The 16,390-nt window shown below is 46.9% G+C and overlaps 1 protein-coding gene across 2 annotated transcripts in view; it reads left to right on the top strand.

The window, feature by feature from the left end:
- ISM1 (isthmin 1) overlaps positions 1-3,794 on the top strand; it is a 42,002-nt gene extending 38,208 nt beyond the window's left edge. For both annotated transcript variants that reach the window (XM_072857435.1, XM_072857434.1), the window contains 2 exons: positions 138-227; positions 1,902-3,794. In XM_072857435.1, coding sequence (XP_072713536.1) covers positions 138-227; positions 1,902-2,419 — 608 coding nt within the window. In that variant the 3' untranslated portion in view covers positions 2,420-3,794. The remainder of the gene's footprint in view (positions 1-137; positions 228-1,901) is intronic.
- The last annotated feature ends 12,596 nt before the right edge of the window (positions 3,795-16,390 follow it).

Below are 16,390 nucleotides of genomic sequence, written 5' to 3'. Positions count from 1 at the left end.
GCAGCAGCTTCAGGTTACTTCCCTGCCAAACAAAAGCACCTTGCAGAACTGGGGAAGGAGGGGATGGCAGGGAGGCAGTTGATTGCATTGTGTTTTTATAGGAAAACACCACCACCGCTAACATGAGTTTGTCTTAGGGATCGAAGATACCTTCCGGACAGCTGCCACAGAAGTGAGCTTACTTGCAGGAAGTGAAGACTTCAACGCTACCAAACTGTTTGAAGTTGGTAAGCAGCCTAGTCAGTCTTTCAGTAATAGATAAGAGACTTCCTTAGATTTTCCTGGTTTGACTCTCACTGCGGAACAAAGATTTTGAGTGTACCATTAAAAATGTCAGTAATAATGGCCATTTATTATCTTGCTTAAGTTTACGATCTGAACCTTAGCTTGCTTCTGTCATAGAATCTTTCTCCTCTTAAGTCTTAGGAAATTTCTGTGCTTCTTTCATTATAAAATGGTGATTCTCTGTCCTAGTTCAGAAAAGAGCTGTAAGGCTCCACACTAGTGGAGGGAAAAAAATCAAACACTGTTTAGCATTTTGGTGAAATAGCCTCGAATGGAAGGTAGGTACTATAAAAGCATTTTAAGTACAGCTGTCACATTAAAGAAAACGACAACGACTTTTATGAGCATGCATAGCTTTTATAACTGTGTGCACTGCAGTGGGGCTAGCCGAAGCAATTTTATAGGGCATGACTTGATACTGATCTATCTAAAACTCAGCCCAAGCTCTATAACGTTCTGATTTCATCCCCCCAGTGAAACCGTAGCGTGGCCACTCTTAGACACTGGATGCTGGACTAATTGGATAAATAATGTAATCCAGCACCTCGCTCCTATGGTGGTAGAGCACAATAGTTAATGACAGCCAGGATAGAACTCTTTAAGGAGATAGACAAACAGGACACAGATCACTAAGCAAGTATTTTGCAAGAATGCTTGCTGTAAGAGTTTTAGGTCCCAGTCTTTGCCTTACGCCAGAGTCCTGTTAAGTAAGTGTGGAGCAAGATGTGCAGGTTTTTTGTGAAAGCCCATAGCATGATACAGACACCTTAAATAATGTTTTAGGTAGGAGACGTTTAACTGGATTCTCCCAAGATGCTTGCAAAATAATAAAGTGCCAGTATTAAGTAAGCTACTAGTCTATAAATCTCTTTAATCTCAGCTATAAGTCATGGCTCTGGTGCCATTAAATCCTCCTAATGTACAGACACTCTGATGTTATGTACATATGCCCTTTTAGAATCTGAATCACTTTTGGCTGCATTTGCCAGCTAAGATGTCAGTCTCCATGTTTGAACTACAGCTGCTTGAAATACCCCTTTGGGAAGATGGAGACCAAATAGAAAAAAGTATTTGTTAGTTAAAAGAAAGACTGAATTAGGGCTTAATAATGATCTTCAGAAAAAGTAATCCAGGCCTTGCTTGCCATCTTGGTATTTCTAGTGTCATGAGAAACTTAATCCTTCAACATCTGAATCTGCTGTTCATCAAATCACTGTCATTTCCCTATTTCCGTTCTGTCGCTTGTAAACCCATGATAGCGTCTCTTGTGCTGCGTGGGGTTATCGGCAGCTTAATTAGAATTTGCCAGGTAGAAGAAATGTCAGAATTCTTACTGGCACGGTGCTGCACTGTAATTCAGACGAGTGCTGCCTGAGGCCCTGAAGCCAGCCACACATGTGATTTCCTTACCTGACAAGACAGCACATTAGCACATTGCAGGCAGGGAGGCAAGCTCTGACTGCCCTTTCTTCCTTAAGCGAAGCACTGGTGCTGAACAGTTACGCTTTACTCATTTGTTATCACTGATCATACGAATACTCATTTGTTATCGCTGATCATGCGAACTGGGATGCTGCATAATGTATCTTAAGTTTCCATTTCCTGCCCTTAAACAGATACTGATAGCTGTGAAAGATGGATGAGCTGCAAAAGCGAGTTCTTGAAGAAATACATGCACAAAGTGGTCAATGATCTTCCCAGCTGCCCATGCTCCTACCCCAGAGAAGTTGCGTACAGCACTGCTGAAATCTATGATCGAATTAAGAGGAAAAACTTTCGCTGGAAAGATGCAAGCGGTCCAAAGGAAAAACTGGAGATCTATAAGCCCACTGCACGATACTGCATCCGCTCCATGCTCTCTTTGGAAAGCACAACGCTTGCAGCACAGCACTGCTGCTATGATGATAATATGCAGCTGATTACCAGAGGGAAAGGGGCAGGTACACCAAACCTGATCAGCATCGAATTCTCAGCAGAACTCCATTACAAAGTGGACATTCTGCCTTGGATTATATGCAAAGGCGACTGGAGCCGATACAATGAAGCACGGCCTCCAAACAACGGGCAGAAGTGTACAGAAAACCCTTCAGACGAAGACTACTACAAGCAATTTCAAGAAGCAAGGGAATACTGAGATTTTCCTCCTCTTCAGACACAAAATAGCATTCGTTTCCTGGATGCCAAAGAACTGATAACGGCTGCTGCGTTGCCTCCTTGACAGGGGTTGATCGTTTTCTTTCTAATGAATGTATATAGTTGTAATATAATACATAAGTATTTTTCATAGTGTGTGTAATTTATAAACACATATCTCTCTATCTCACACACACCTATTTTTACATTACAGACATACATAAAACTTGTCCTGGTAGGATTTTATACTGCAATAATGTTCATTTAATAATGTGCATTTCATTTTATTCCCCAACTGTAACATAAGTGTGAGGTGGGGGGGGAGGCAGCTGCCGTCACCATCAGGCCCCAAGGCCCCAGCTGAGGAGGGCCCATATTTAAAAGTTGTTATAAACAATAGAATTGAAGAATGCACTCTTCCATATGGGAATGGTTTACAAGATTAATGCACCTACAGCATCAGTTTTCTCTATAATTGATTTCATGACTAGTCATATCTAAGAAAGGAAGAAATTTTTTTTGGAAGGGTAATACTCAAAAGTGAATACAGACAGTGACTAGCAATTTTTTCTTGGAATTCTTCTTGTTACCTTCTAGCCCAGCTCTCTGCAGTCCATCTGGGGCAGGCTTGCAGGGAGCCGTAGCTGTGGTTTTCCTACGGAGCAGAAAAAGTCCCGATGCAGTGGTTCTGCAAGAGTTACAAACAGCCCACTCCTGGAGACATCTCAGATACAGAGCTACAGCTGTCAGGGCTTACCTCTTATGCTGGGGAGCAGAGCGTCAGGGCAGCGTGCCATAAGTCTTTGGAGGAGTGAGGCCAGAGAAGGAAACCATGTCAAAGGGGGAAAAAAAAAAAATCACAGTTACTTCCCAGTTTTTAATATGAAGAGTGTTTAGATCTGCTCGTTTCTTTCTTTTAAGGAAAGAAAGAAGTTTATTTTTTTTAAAGAACAGGAACAGTGGAATACACATTTCTGAGTTCCCTGAGATAAAGCAAGCAACCAGCCCTTTTCCCCCATTTATCATACGCTGAGTGCACAGTGTCCTACAGAAGAAGCTGTTCTTTAAGGAAGCTGTCTGGGAGGAACTATTGGTGAGTTAAAACGTCTTAATTTTTTAAAAAAGTGAGCATTATTTTTGTAAAGTATTTATTGAATTGTAACAATAACTCACATGTGGGATATGTCTTTACCATGAAAGGCTTCTGTAGATGGAACTTGATTGCCAAGAATAAGACTGTTGTTAGGCAAAGGTTTTACTTCCAATTTTTTATAAAGTGCAAGTTTACATACATAATCCTGTAATTAAGCAGCTGATACCTGCATTCTTATGAAAGATAAAAATTACACCATGAGTAAATAAATACTTACAGTTCCATCCCGTAAAAGGCTGTCTTGCTGCAAGTCAATGTCTTCATTTGGAAAACGAAGGCTAAATGTTGCCAAAGAAATGCCTCTTTTCGGGTGGTGTGGTCTGATACATACGTGCACTGCATGTGGAACCTCGCACAGTGGCAAAGCCGATCTTGCACTGCAGTCAGTCTTAGCTGAAAGATTCAAAACAGCCATGAAAGACAATTCCTTCTGCTATACACACACATACTGTAAATCTTTTCTCTAGCTCTGTTGGACTTTCAGGTGCTGGTTGCTGCGACTTCCCGGACAGACGTGTGCACGGTTCCCCCCAGCATTACTGTATGCATAATAAGTCCGCTGAGTCTGGGAAGTGTCAGGCTTGTGTTGGTCTGCCCAGGTGGTGCAAATCAGGGGATTAAAAAGCATCCTGGGCCTTGGACACCCACTCTGACCAAACGTGTGGTGCGTACGCTGCGAAGGCTCTCCCTGGATCTGCCAGACCTAGTCTGACAGGCTGCAGAGCCTCAGCACTGTACTTAACGCTCCAGGTTTCCAGAAACACAGCGGTCCAGGCAAAGCTACTGCACATATGCAACAGCAACTCATCTACTGAGGTAACTTCAGCAGCTGGAAATCTTGGCCAGGACAGCGGATCTTCCCAGATGCAGGCTTGAGTCGGAGGCGGGGGGAGACGTGGATATATTCTAGCACTAGCTGGTAGTTAACAAAACATGGTTAGTTGAGCAAGAGGGTAAACATGGGGATCGCCCCTTAATTTTTATAGAAACCAGGTTTTGTAAATTCTTGCAAGGTCATAAGAAGGAGCCACTAGCTAGCGGAGCCAGTTAAATTGACAGCAGATGGATGAAAGGCATAAGCAACTCCAGGGTCAGTCACTTAATAGGGAAGACAGGTATTTTCTGCAACACGGGGGAGAAAGCTCTGCTTTTTACTTCACTTAGCAGTATGGGGGAGCAACAGTCTCAGGTTTCTCTGGGAGGGCGATGAGAGGGCGGTCACAATTCTTGAAATATAAAACACATCCCTGCAGTTTATGGATTCGTAAATTATGGTGCTATGGAGCAATGCTACTACACCATTAATACCGAACGTAACAAATAAAGTGTCAGGGAAGAGGAAAAATTATTCTAATAAACGAAATGACGCACAAGGTTTTCAAGTGTTACCACTCATAACGTGCCAAGGCTAGAAACTCTGAGGGAGCCTAACAACCGCTGATAAGGACCTACCAGGTTTTTCATAGGATGAGTCCTGGAGCACAGATCAAGAGAGTATTCGCACTTCTTTATTAAGAACAAAGTCAGTCCTATTTTATAATAAATTAAGATCCATTCAGGGCTGGGCTGCTTTTTTCTTCTCTGTTTTCTAGATCTCCTTTCCAACGACTAAAATTGTACCTGGAATGACTTTGTGTAGTAGTCCTTAGCAAGGTGCTGGAGTTTACTATGGCTAAATTTGGCTCAGTCTCGTAAATACAGAGCTCTTCATATTAGGATAAGACCTGAGGAAGGGTTTGTGGTCTTACGTTTCTAGGCATAAGCTGGTAGTTGGAAGAAGCTGTTGTTAGGTCTCTAAGCTAGCACAGAACGGGCATATTGGAAGACCCAACCAAAGATATGAGGGGGACTGAAACAAGCAGAACTAAACAGGGCTCGTGGTCTCAACACTGAGAAGTCCTCAGAGAGTGCCCCACCGGTAGGCATCCTGCTTCCCAAAAGGAAACTTCAAACGCAGACTTTACAGCAACCTCTCCGTATCTGAGCAGTTCCATTTACCTATTTCTCATCGGCAAAGCCAGAGTCGGGTGTTTTCACCTCCTGGCCTCTCGTTCCTCTGCACTACCTTTCTCTTGGGCAAGCACAGCTGTTTGTGCAGCAAAAGGAACCAGTCAAGTCATCCACGTTATTTTTAACCCCGATCAATCAGCAGATACAGATTACCGCGTGGCTTTAGAGTCGAGTCGGCGGGAACGCCTTAAGCTGGCACCGCTGCTGAGAAAGCTGTGTGGAGCAGTGCCCCAAGGCAGCCATAACTGGATTGAATGCGTACCTTTGATGGTTAAAAGGATGAGTGGGCCTGGCTTCACATTGCCCGGACAGCTGCTGAGCAGCAAAATTCCACTAACGTAACCCACAGTGATGCATATGGGTTATAGGACAATATAGCGAAAAACAAAAACATACACACATTCATGACTCCCCAGTCCTGCATTAGTTACCAGCTGCATTTTCCCCCCCCGCTGTGCAAAATGGTTAGCACTGTCAACACAACGCATGCTTTCAAAAAACGCTAGTGAGTTCATAGGACTGCCTTTTCCATCTAGAGCATTTTCATTGCGATTGTAGGGTCGGTTGCAATGAATAACTGATGCACCTGACACTTTCAATTGAGTGGGGTCAGGCGAGTCGAAGGCGGGAGAGGGGGAAAAGTAACCTTTCCCAGTTGAAGAATCTGCTGCTTCACGGCAGGGGATTGCAGTATACGTGTGAGCCGTACAGCCAGGGGATGCCCCGCCAGACCACAAAGAGCCCTAATGCCGCAGTCTCTTACCTGTGGTGGTCTCCCTGGTCGGCAGCAGGAAGGCAGTGAGGGAGTGCCTGCACCTCGTGGTGGTGGCCCAGGGGCTGCCTGAGGCTGAGGAATGGCCGGTGCTTCCCCAGGCCTCCCCTTGCTCCCCCTGCTGCGTTCTCCATCAAGGCACCCCTGAGCCGCCCGGCAGCCAGCGTGGCTCGCTGCAGTGGGTGCCTGCTGGGCGGCACCGCCTTGGCTTACGCTCAGCAGCACAGAGTCACACGTTCATCCATCCTTGGAGAAAATGACTCACGTTCAGGCTGGACAGACTACACAGAAACCTGGCGAGTGCCATTCCTAGCAGGGTCAAGAAGCTGGCGGGGCAGGGAGCCTGCTTATAACCCACGCAGACAAAGATACTCTGCAGGCTCCATAAGTCACCTGCGTGATTATCTGACACCACACGAGGGGCAATGGCATGGCAAGGCGATCTCTTTTTAATCCAGAGGAGGAAACCTGCAAAGCGGACGCGGACAAGCTCGGATCTCTTTATGCTCACTGCATGCACCTGCAGAGGCACAAGCACGGCCATGTCCCTCCCCTGCACACACACAGAGCCCGGAGCGCTTAGGAGGGAGGGCGTGAGCAGGAAGGAGGAAGACCAGCAGTCAGCACCAGAATAAAGGTGACACTTTTTCCAGCAAATTGGTGTGAGTGTATGTCGCTGCCTGGCTGCATAGCATTTATGTGACAGCTGAGAGAGCATGTGTTTTTCTATCACCAGTTCCCCCCTCCCTTCCCTTTGTAACTTTTAATGGAAAAATGTGTGGGCAGTTTCCATTATGCCTGCACTGTTTCAGACAAATTAAGGGGTTGGCTAAGAAATCACTGGTTTCATATTTCATACAAAATACACACACATGCATATATTTATATATCTATGTAAATTAATTTAGGATATCCTCTAGTCACGCACTTTATAGCAGTACGGTGCCGAGTGTAGTGTTTGCAGGCCGGACCTACAGACGAGCACTTCCTTTCGGCCTGCACAGGGGGATGAGGCTATTTTTGCACTTGCGTGGGGGCAGAAGGGCCGGGAAGCTGAAATGGCAGCAGTCGTTCTTCGGCTCTGCCTTTTACTTTCTGAGTTTTTTCATTTTTCCTTTTCAGCTCCATTGCTAAAGCCACATATGCCTTTTATGACTGTGCTAATTTTCTATCAGTTTAGAGAGTTACAAATTTTTTTCTCTTGTTTGTTCTCTATCACAAGAAGGAGCTGGGGGGGATTTTTTTAAACACACAGAGAAGCTTTTCATGCAGTAAAATGCACAATTTATAAGGGATTCAGAATGTTATATTCTGGAAGTGATAGCAATATTACACAGGTCAAATTGGCCAAACCTAACAAAACTAAGCGTGGGTGGCTCTAGTTTTCAGAGGAGCGCTTAGATAATATTTCCTTTTTAAAACTGGGCAAACAACATTACATGTGTTAAGTGTCAGAGTTTGCTGTTTATTACAGGCCTGACGGATGCTTTGCTTAGAGTGGAACGGTGCTTCACTCTGTGGATTTCAGGAGGGCTCCGGTAGGACTCTGAGACATGCCTGAAGCAAGGGACAGCATCTGCACACCATGGTGGTAGACACAGGATGTGAGTCAGAAAGTTTGGGGAGCAGAGAAGGCTTGGGAACCAGCTCCCACTCCAAGCACCATCTTCCAGGCTGGCTCCTGCCTCTGCATAGCTGTGCTTAACCCATTCGTTTGTCCCCAAAGCCAAGCTGCAGCCATTCCCCTTCCCCACTTCCCAGGGGCAGCTCTTGAGGGGACGTTGCTCAGCCGCAAAAAACAGAGCCAGGGCACAGCTGGCTTTGGGAAAGGCCCTGTCTGGCTGAGTAGGGCTCTCTGAGAGGGATGGGAAAGGTGCAAATGTACTTGGCCATGCAGACACAGGATTCCTGTGTCCCACTGTCCTCAGCAGCGTTTACTGTCAGGCAGTCAGTGGGGAGCACCTTCAAGCCACGGCACAGCCTGGCTTCATACACCTCCCGCCTGCCACAGAAGCGTGAGGGCAAATCTCAAGCAGCTTGCCAGCACTGCTGTGGTCCCCATCACCCCCCCGAATGGATAGGGGATCCAGCCTGGCACAACACCTCCGTCCAAAGGCAGCCCCCAGCAGGAGGCAAAAGCACAGCTTCATTTCAATGCAAACGTCCTGGTTGTTCCAGCGCATCCAGGCATGCCAGCGAGTGATGGCTTGGAGACACAGCAAGGTCCGACACTGCCTCTGCAGCAGTCTGAAGGCACTGGTGACCTGAATTCAATGCATCAGTTCGCTTACACAACTCTCATCTCACAACCTGCCTGGGAAACGCACAGAAAAAGAGTGTAGGAACAGGAAGTCTCTTTGGGTTGAGAAAGAGGACGTAGTAACAGGAATGGAAATGACTTCTGGCCAGTGTAGAGAGGAAACAACAGTGCATTGAGTTACAAAGTGGCCTCATCAAGGGCCACCAAAATTTAAATCAGCGTGTGGGTAATGATACCCTGAAGGAGGACAGCCTCAGAGAGGGGAAAGTCAGAAGGAACAAAGCAAGTCTTGAAAAGGAGCCTAGCGTAGGAGGGCTTCCCTTGCCTGGCCATACACTCACAGACCCATTCCCCAACTATTTCACCACGTGTTTAATCACACTAGGTACACAATACCAGAGAAACCAAATTAAAAGGTACAGCCAGTAGGTGTAAGCGGAGGAAAAATTACTGAGTCTTTTTTCCTGAATAACAGCCCACACGGCCTCATGCTCACAGAGGCCGCAGCACAGTGGTAGCTGCACCACAGCTTTTAGCTGTCTGCAAGAGGTCGATGGCAGTGGTTAACCTTGACAAATAACTATGTTTTGCCCTTGCCCATAGTGGCACAGCCATCAGTATTCCTGTAATTTAATGTGGCTTTTGCTCAAAAGGTCAGCCCCCTTTCTCTCACGCCTATATAAACCACCCAGGACAGTGGGTTTGCCTCCCTCCCAGCGCCACCGGCTGCACAACAGAGCAGGGGCATTGGCTTGGGTCACTTTGCAACCAGCCTCTTTCCCCACAAGGAAGGGGACGCCCGGCCTCGTCTTACTAGCACACAGGCAGGAGGCACGAAGCCACCAGAGATGCACAGGCCGGAGGTGGGAGAGGATGCTGACCCAACCTCAACCTCAGACTCAACCGCACCTATCATTGCTAGGCTGGGTGGCTTGGTTAGAAATACAGCAGTGTTTTTGCAGCCGGGGGGACTACCCCATGGATTCAGTCCATGAGAAAAAGGGACAGCAGCAGCGTGCTCCATGTCTGACCGTCACCAGCACTGGTGGGGAGCAGGAGGGTGGGAAGCCCCGAGGGCTACGTACTTCAGCAGTGCAGCAGATGACAAGATCCAATGCTGCCAAGCTGAATCTCAGTCCTGGGATGGACACAGCACCCAGGCAGCCACACAGGGAGCTGGGCCCCACCCGCACCAAAGGGACACACGGAAGGAGAGCTGAGCTTTGATGACTAAGTCACTGTCAGGGGGTCTTTGGCCTGCATTAGAAAGGACATGAGACCAGATCACCTGGCTGTAGAAGGAGAGATCTGCAAGGCTGGGGAGTCCCACAGGACTATCTGGTCCATCAGACACCTCCAGGCTGGTAATGACACCATGAGCTGCAAAAGTCGCTTTAACCAGAGCTTAAGCAGGGAACAACAAATTTGATAGAAACTGAGAGATTTTTTTTTTTCCTCCAAAGAATATCTGCCTATTTCTCCCACAGATTGCCTTCTGCAAAAATTTCCACCGCTTTCAGCAGGCGTATAGCTGCTCTCCAACCTCTTCAAAGCCCTCCAGAGAGGTTCGTGATCTGGCAACAAAATAAAGAAAAGGAGCAGCAGCAGCTATCAACCCACACACAGCTAAATGACATCTACCATGTTGTTGCACCCCCAAAAATGCCAAGAGGTGCTGAGCCCTTCTCCATACCAGTACTCCCAGTTTTTCTACCCACTGCCTGAGTTTTTCAGGTAAAGCCAGGTGTGGACTTCAGTGAATACCACTGCAACCAGCTAGGACTGTTTGAAAGCCTCCTCTGAAAGATACCATGCCAATACGTTTGCTGCTCACCCTGGGGTGCAGAGGACAAGTGACAGCACCCCTCCTACCGCTAACTTGCCCTGTATGGGCTTTGCACGAACATGGTTGCACATGGCACAGGCATCACTGCATCTCTGAGCTCTCGGGTCTGACAGCGCAGCTCAGCACCACTGACAATGGCCACTGCATTGCCCTGACTTATGCCAAGATGCTTCTCATGCCAGATTTTTCTTTTTTTAATGGGAAGAGGCAAAACCAGACCTCCTGCATGAAGACAATTTGTCTCTTCTGGACGAGTTCCAGCATGAGGAGGGTACTTTGTACATATGGGCTCTCTTTCATGTTTGATTGCTGGACTAAGATCACATTGTTGTCCAGCTCAAGGGGGGAAAAAAAAGAGAAAAAACCACACAAATCAGGAAAGCATTAGGTAAACTTAGCTAAGAATACATCTTCTGACCAAATGGAGAGCGATGCTCTTTCATATAATTAGACCGTCTGCAGGAAGTCAAAAAGAACAAACTGTGATGCTTTCAGTGCTGTGGGAGACGTGCAGTCCCCTGGAGACGATCACGTCTCTTCCCCAAAGCATTGGGTCAGCGTCCCTGGGCAGGTTGCGAAGGGAGAGTGCGGTTTCAAACGCCCTCAGAAACTCTGTCATTGCGTTGCAGTTCCAAATGCCATCCCTCATTCAATGGGGAGACATGTATACATGAAAATAATGTGTGAAAACAAACTCTGACTGATCAAAAAGTGTTTGAATACTGTCTTCAGATTTGCACAAGGTGAGCAAAGTGCTGGTTTTAGGCAGTAAAGGGACAGTGGCCCAGCCAGCGCAGGAGCAGGTCAGATGAATGGACTGTTTTGCACACTGGAGGGAAAGATACGCTGTACCAACACATCGTATCAAACAATAAACAATCCTGTCCTTCCTATAATGACTCGTTCCCTAACAACCTTCTCCTTAATGGGAACGGCACAAACGAACAGTGAAACACGCAGGCACGGCAGTGGGCATATAGGCCTGACACCCACGTTTCTGCTCGGTGCCACCTATGGCGAGCGGTGAGGATACAAAGAGCCAGATCCTTCACCCTCCAAAGTCAACGGCGAGGCTCAAATCATCTTTAGCCCAGTCCGTTGTTTCAGGAATGAACTCTTTACCAAAAAGAAACAAGTAAACATTTTCCATTCGCTTCTCTTCCTAGACATTGAGCAAGAGTAGCTTGTAAATTGCTTCCAGCGACTTTGAGACAACAAGGGAACAAACAACTATCAACAAGCATTACACTCGTTGCTTCACACGAAAACAGTTATGAGACTGAAGGGATCCTGACAGGGAATTGGAAAGCATTCCTTTTTAATGCTAATTTTATTGTATTTTAGACCAATTTTCCATGATTTAAAATGTGCTATGTAATAAAGAGCTGGAATGCCTTCTTTTGTCATAGTATTTCACACCCAAGGGCTCAGAGCACTTTTGTGAATTAAACTCTGCAATGGTTTTGCAAAGCAAATGGTTTAGGAAGCAAAGAACTGGAAATAGAGGGAAGTTTTCAGAGTTGTTGGTGGTCACAGAGCAGCCTATAACAAAAGGAAGAAGCGTCCCAATATCTGGCCCCCCCGTCCCCGTGCCGGGACCACGGGCTCTTTCCCTCCTTGGGCAGACGTCTGCTGACAACCCACTGGCTCCCTTCACCTGGTGCTGGCGCTCCTCACCTGCACACCCACACTGCACCGCACCCCGGCAATGAAAGAAATGCGGAAAGAAAGGTGAGATGCATCAAGGGAGGAAAAAGTAGGAAATGGCCAATGAAACATTGCACATTTTGCACTGTTTCAGATTCTCCCCAGGAAGGAAACAGCATCAGCTATCTTGGCACCATTGCTCACCCGACCATAGCTCACTGGGACCATTTGACGGTCCCAGTTCAATTCTGATGGACAAGCAGCCCCACTGCAAAAGGCAATTGTAACTGGCGCTGTTAGAGAAAGAGCTCAAAGCCTGAGCAAACATAAAGGCTCCGCTGCTTCTTGGAGATCCCACACAAACACATATGGGTGAGGCTTTTTAGTACTTCCATGCAAAGGACCTTGCCGATAACCATAGGCAATGGTAATGCAAACTTCATTAGATTATTGGCACATAACTAAAGGGCTTCAGGGGACTACGAGCCTTTAGCTTAACTATACCCATATAGCAAAGCTCATATAACCCCTTCCTGAGAGCATTCCTCCACCACGAGCAGAATTTCCATACAAAATGGGGAAGGAGCTGGGCCTCTCCACTAGTACAGCCTTTCTCACATGAACATTATGTTAAAACCAAAATCAATTATCTGCCGATGCTTCTTATGCGCAATCGTCAGCCCCTACACACCTTCAGGTGGGACAGGCAGGCTTCGGCAGCAGGACCACAACCATACCCGGTATGGTTTGCATTGCTCTCCATACTCAGTACGTTCCCATGCCACAACACAAAACCTCTCTAAGTCCCTCTCAGGAGTCTCAGCTACTACAAATATTCATGAGCTAATTCTCCCCACAGCTTTAAAGCATGAAAATTAATGTTATCCTCATGATTTTTAGGGAAACTCATGGTGTCAAGAGAATGAGCCTGGACAAAGCCAGAGAGGAAGGGCTGTGGCAAAACTGGGAAGTTACTGTAAATCACTTTTCCCATAGATCTCCGTCTTACTTCTAAAGGCGTAAGCGCTACTAGGGAAGATCACTGGAACATGAGTGGTTTTAATGCTGATATTTTCTAAGATTTCAGTGATTACGTCTCATTTCCACCATCAGTTTAGACAGAAACTGAGCAGCCACCAGGCTGTGCAAGGCAGAAGCCTGTGCCCATATTGAACACTTTCCACACCTCAAAGAAGCAGGCGTACAAATCCTCCGCGCCTCGAAGAGTATGAAACAGGGTGCACGCAGACGGTGCAGACAGCGCAGACGTTTGCTCTCAGCGGCTCTCAGGAATGTGCTGCTCGCAGGGCGGCTCGATGATACGCCGTCCTGCATCCAGGAGGGCTTTGTTCTCTGTGGGGTGAAACCTCAGCCTTCAGTTTATTAAATGCAATCACAGAAGCCAAAAGGGTGAGTCACAAAGCCAGTTGTGTAAGCATGCATATGATGAAAGCACAGAGGACATGCATTTTCTTCACGGAGGATTGTTTGGGTCTGGCAAAGCCCTTCTGATGGGCATGGGCGGGTGGTTGGGGCATAGCCCCCATCCATCACCTCCCACCCAACGCCAGAGAGGGCTCAGGCAGATGGCCTGTGCAGGTATTGGCCTCAAACCAGCCACAGAGCAACAAAGCAAACAGCAGGTACGGACACAGTGGTGGGGACACACTGGCACGCAACCTCCCCTGCAACACCAGCTATAAAGCGCTCTCTGTTGCTAGCCAGGATTTGGCCACAAAAAGGGGAGCTGTGAATCCTGCCTACCTCCTTAGGATACAGTGCTGTCTCCCCCTGCCTCACTGGCCACCTCAGCTCCCAACCCACCTTCTCACTGCCCCTGTCCCCTAGCTCCTCTTAAAAGACAAATTAGGAAAAGGGAAGGGAGAGACAGAGGGATGAGCACCCCTAAAGCTCCACCAACAAAAGCTGCTGGCACAGGACACCTTTGCCAGCGAGCAGATTGCAAACAGCCCCGACTGTGGGATGCAGAACATACAGAAGCAAGGGCTGCAGCATGTCCTGGCTCAAGCTGGGTAGCATTTTTCTGATCCCCCCCCTCGCACAGCAGATTTCAAAGCCTTTGCCAGGACCAAACACCTGCCCAACCACAAGAGCCGCAGCGGGGCGGGCGGCCTTTCGCCAGGACTGGATCCTGCCTCTCTTCTGCATTGAGTCTGAGCAACAGGCTTTTGCTTGGGAAAAACAAGGCTGCCCGTGGAGCAGCACCAGGGGAGAGGAAAGGGGGAGCAAACACCTGCGGGTGCTGCTGCTGCTGCTGCGGCAGAGATGTCTCGACCTCAGAGAGGAACCTGCTCGTATCCCCACAGGGTCTGGAAGGAAAACAAAAGCTACGGCTTAAAATCAGCTCCGGGGACAGCTGTGCCTTTACGTTGCCATCGCTCACAAGTTTCCACCCCATGGCTGTGAGCTCCTTTGGTGGTGTAGGTAGACCCTCGGAAAAGCGACCAGGGGTCGGATCGGCTTTGTTCTCCTCACCCAGACTGTCTCTTTTCCTTACCCCCTGCCTCCAGCCAGATGTGCTCACTGCCTCTCTCCTGCCAGCCCTTGCATTCACCCTGGTGTTAATTCAGCAATTCAATTCAGGAAGCTGATCCAGCTGAAATCCTCAGCAAGAAAAAAAAGAAGTTTCCAACCAGAATATAAGCACTGCCTTTGAACACAAAAACCTTCTTAATTTGTTTAAAAAAAAAAACCATAGAAGAAAGAAAGAAAGAGACTGAAGTGTCTTCATAAAAATCTCCTTTTAAGTTGAAGAAAAGTGCCATGAAAATACCGACCTCCTAACACCATAAACTGAGTTGAAGAGGAGATGGTGCCTTTACCGAAAGAGACATCAGGCCCTATGGAATTCATCACTGGTTTACTCTTTTAAAATAAATCATCTGGCAAAGTTATGATGTGACCTACTTAATTTGTTGTCTCGAAACTTGATGAGCATTTAATATTTGTTCCCAAAGCCTGGAAAGGGGCGGGGGGGGGCAGGCAGGGAATGCAGGCACCATATCCAAATCCCTGCGTTGAGATGTCATCCTCTTTTAGACACTACAAAAAGGCATCACGACAGCAGTCAGTGGCTGCAGCAGTGCTACTAATGAGAGGAAAACTGGGCTCCAGCGGCCCTCACAAGAAAGTCCAGTCCATTGTCCTGCCTTAAAGCAGGTCAAACACTGCGATTCTAGCAGAGATTTGCTCCATATATTTTGAGACGTTTCCGCTGATGGAGGTTTTGCTCCACACCTGAGCAAGCTATCTTCCTCACCAGCAAGTTTTTGCATAAGCCTCCTTCCTTTCTGCTTCAAAGGCCCTGCACCCTTTTCTATGGCTAACAGACATGGAGAGCAACGCCTTCCCTTTCTCCTTGCAACTGTCCTTTACGTAGCCGGAGGTTGTTACTGCACCAAGCCCTTACTCTTGTCTCTCCTAGGCTTGCACTTTCTCTGTTGCATCCTTCTCACTTCCTCATTTCTTCTCATTTTCCATGAAATGTGGTGCCCAAACCCGTGGAGTTTCTCTGCAGGGGTACACTTGTGTGTACACATTTTCGTCCCTGTGCACCCCAGCTCCAACAAACTCCTGCACTTGTTTCAGTTTCAATGTATACTACAGAGTACACCTCCCTACTGCCAACCCACCCTTTTGAAAACTTTCCCTAACTCATCCAGAATCCACTTTTTCTTCTGTGATTTATTATTTTCATAATCTAAGATTATATAGGCTGCCATATCCAAACCAAAAAAAAATAGGTAATAACACTATACAGCTCCATCAAAAATCCAAAATCTCCTTGCTCTTTCCCAGGTGAGACACCAAAAAACCTCCACCAACGCCACCTGAAGCACAGCACTGCACAAAAAATGTGGCCCAAGGGCTCCAAAACCCAAAAGGTTTGGCAAGTATACCTTGGTGCTTTAATTAAAAATCCCTGATAGGTTTAAAAGTGTTTGGGTGTTTTGGGTTTTTTTTTGCAGGGGAGAGAAATTGATTATATCTACCTGGGTGTATTTATAGCAGCTTAATCTTCTTTGAGATTTCATATTTTCTCTGATTTGGTAAGATTGTGGCCCTTTAATAAGTTGAAGTATTCAGATACTTATGACAATCTGGCACTCAAATTGTTTGCTTTAGCATTGCAGATTGCACAAGAGACATGAAAGGTTTCAGCGTAGCTGGAAAGTCACTTTTGATGAAATCACACATCGCTCCAGGGGCTGCATTCTTTACAATTTGTGCATACTGATGATATGTGTCTTCAGATGCATTTTG

The sequence above is a fragment of the Ciconia boyciana genome, chromosome 3, assembly GCF_034638445.1.
Source record: "Ciconia boyciana chromosome 3, ASM3463844v1, whole genome shotgun sequence".
NCBI classification, from domain to species: Eukaryota; Metazoa; Chordata; class Aves; order Ciconiiformes; family Ciconiidae; genus Ciconia; species Ciconia boyciana.
This window is presented reverse-complemented; position numbering and strand designations above follow the sequence as displayed.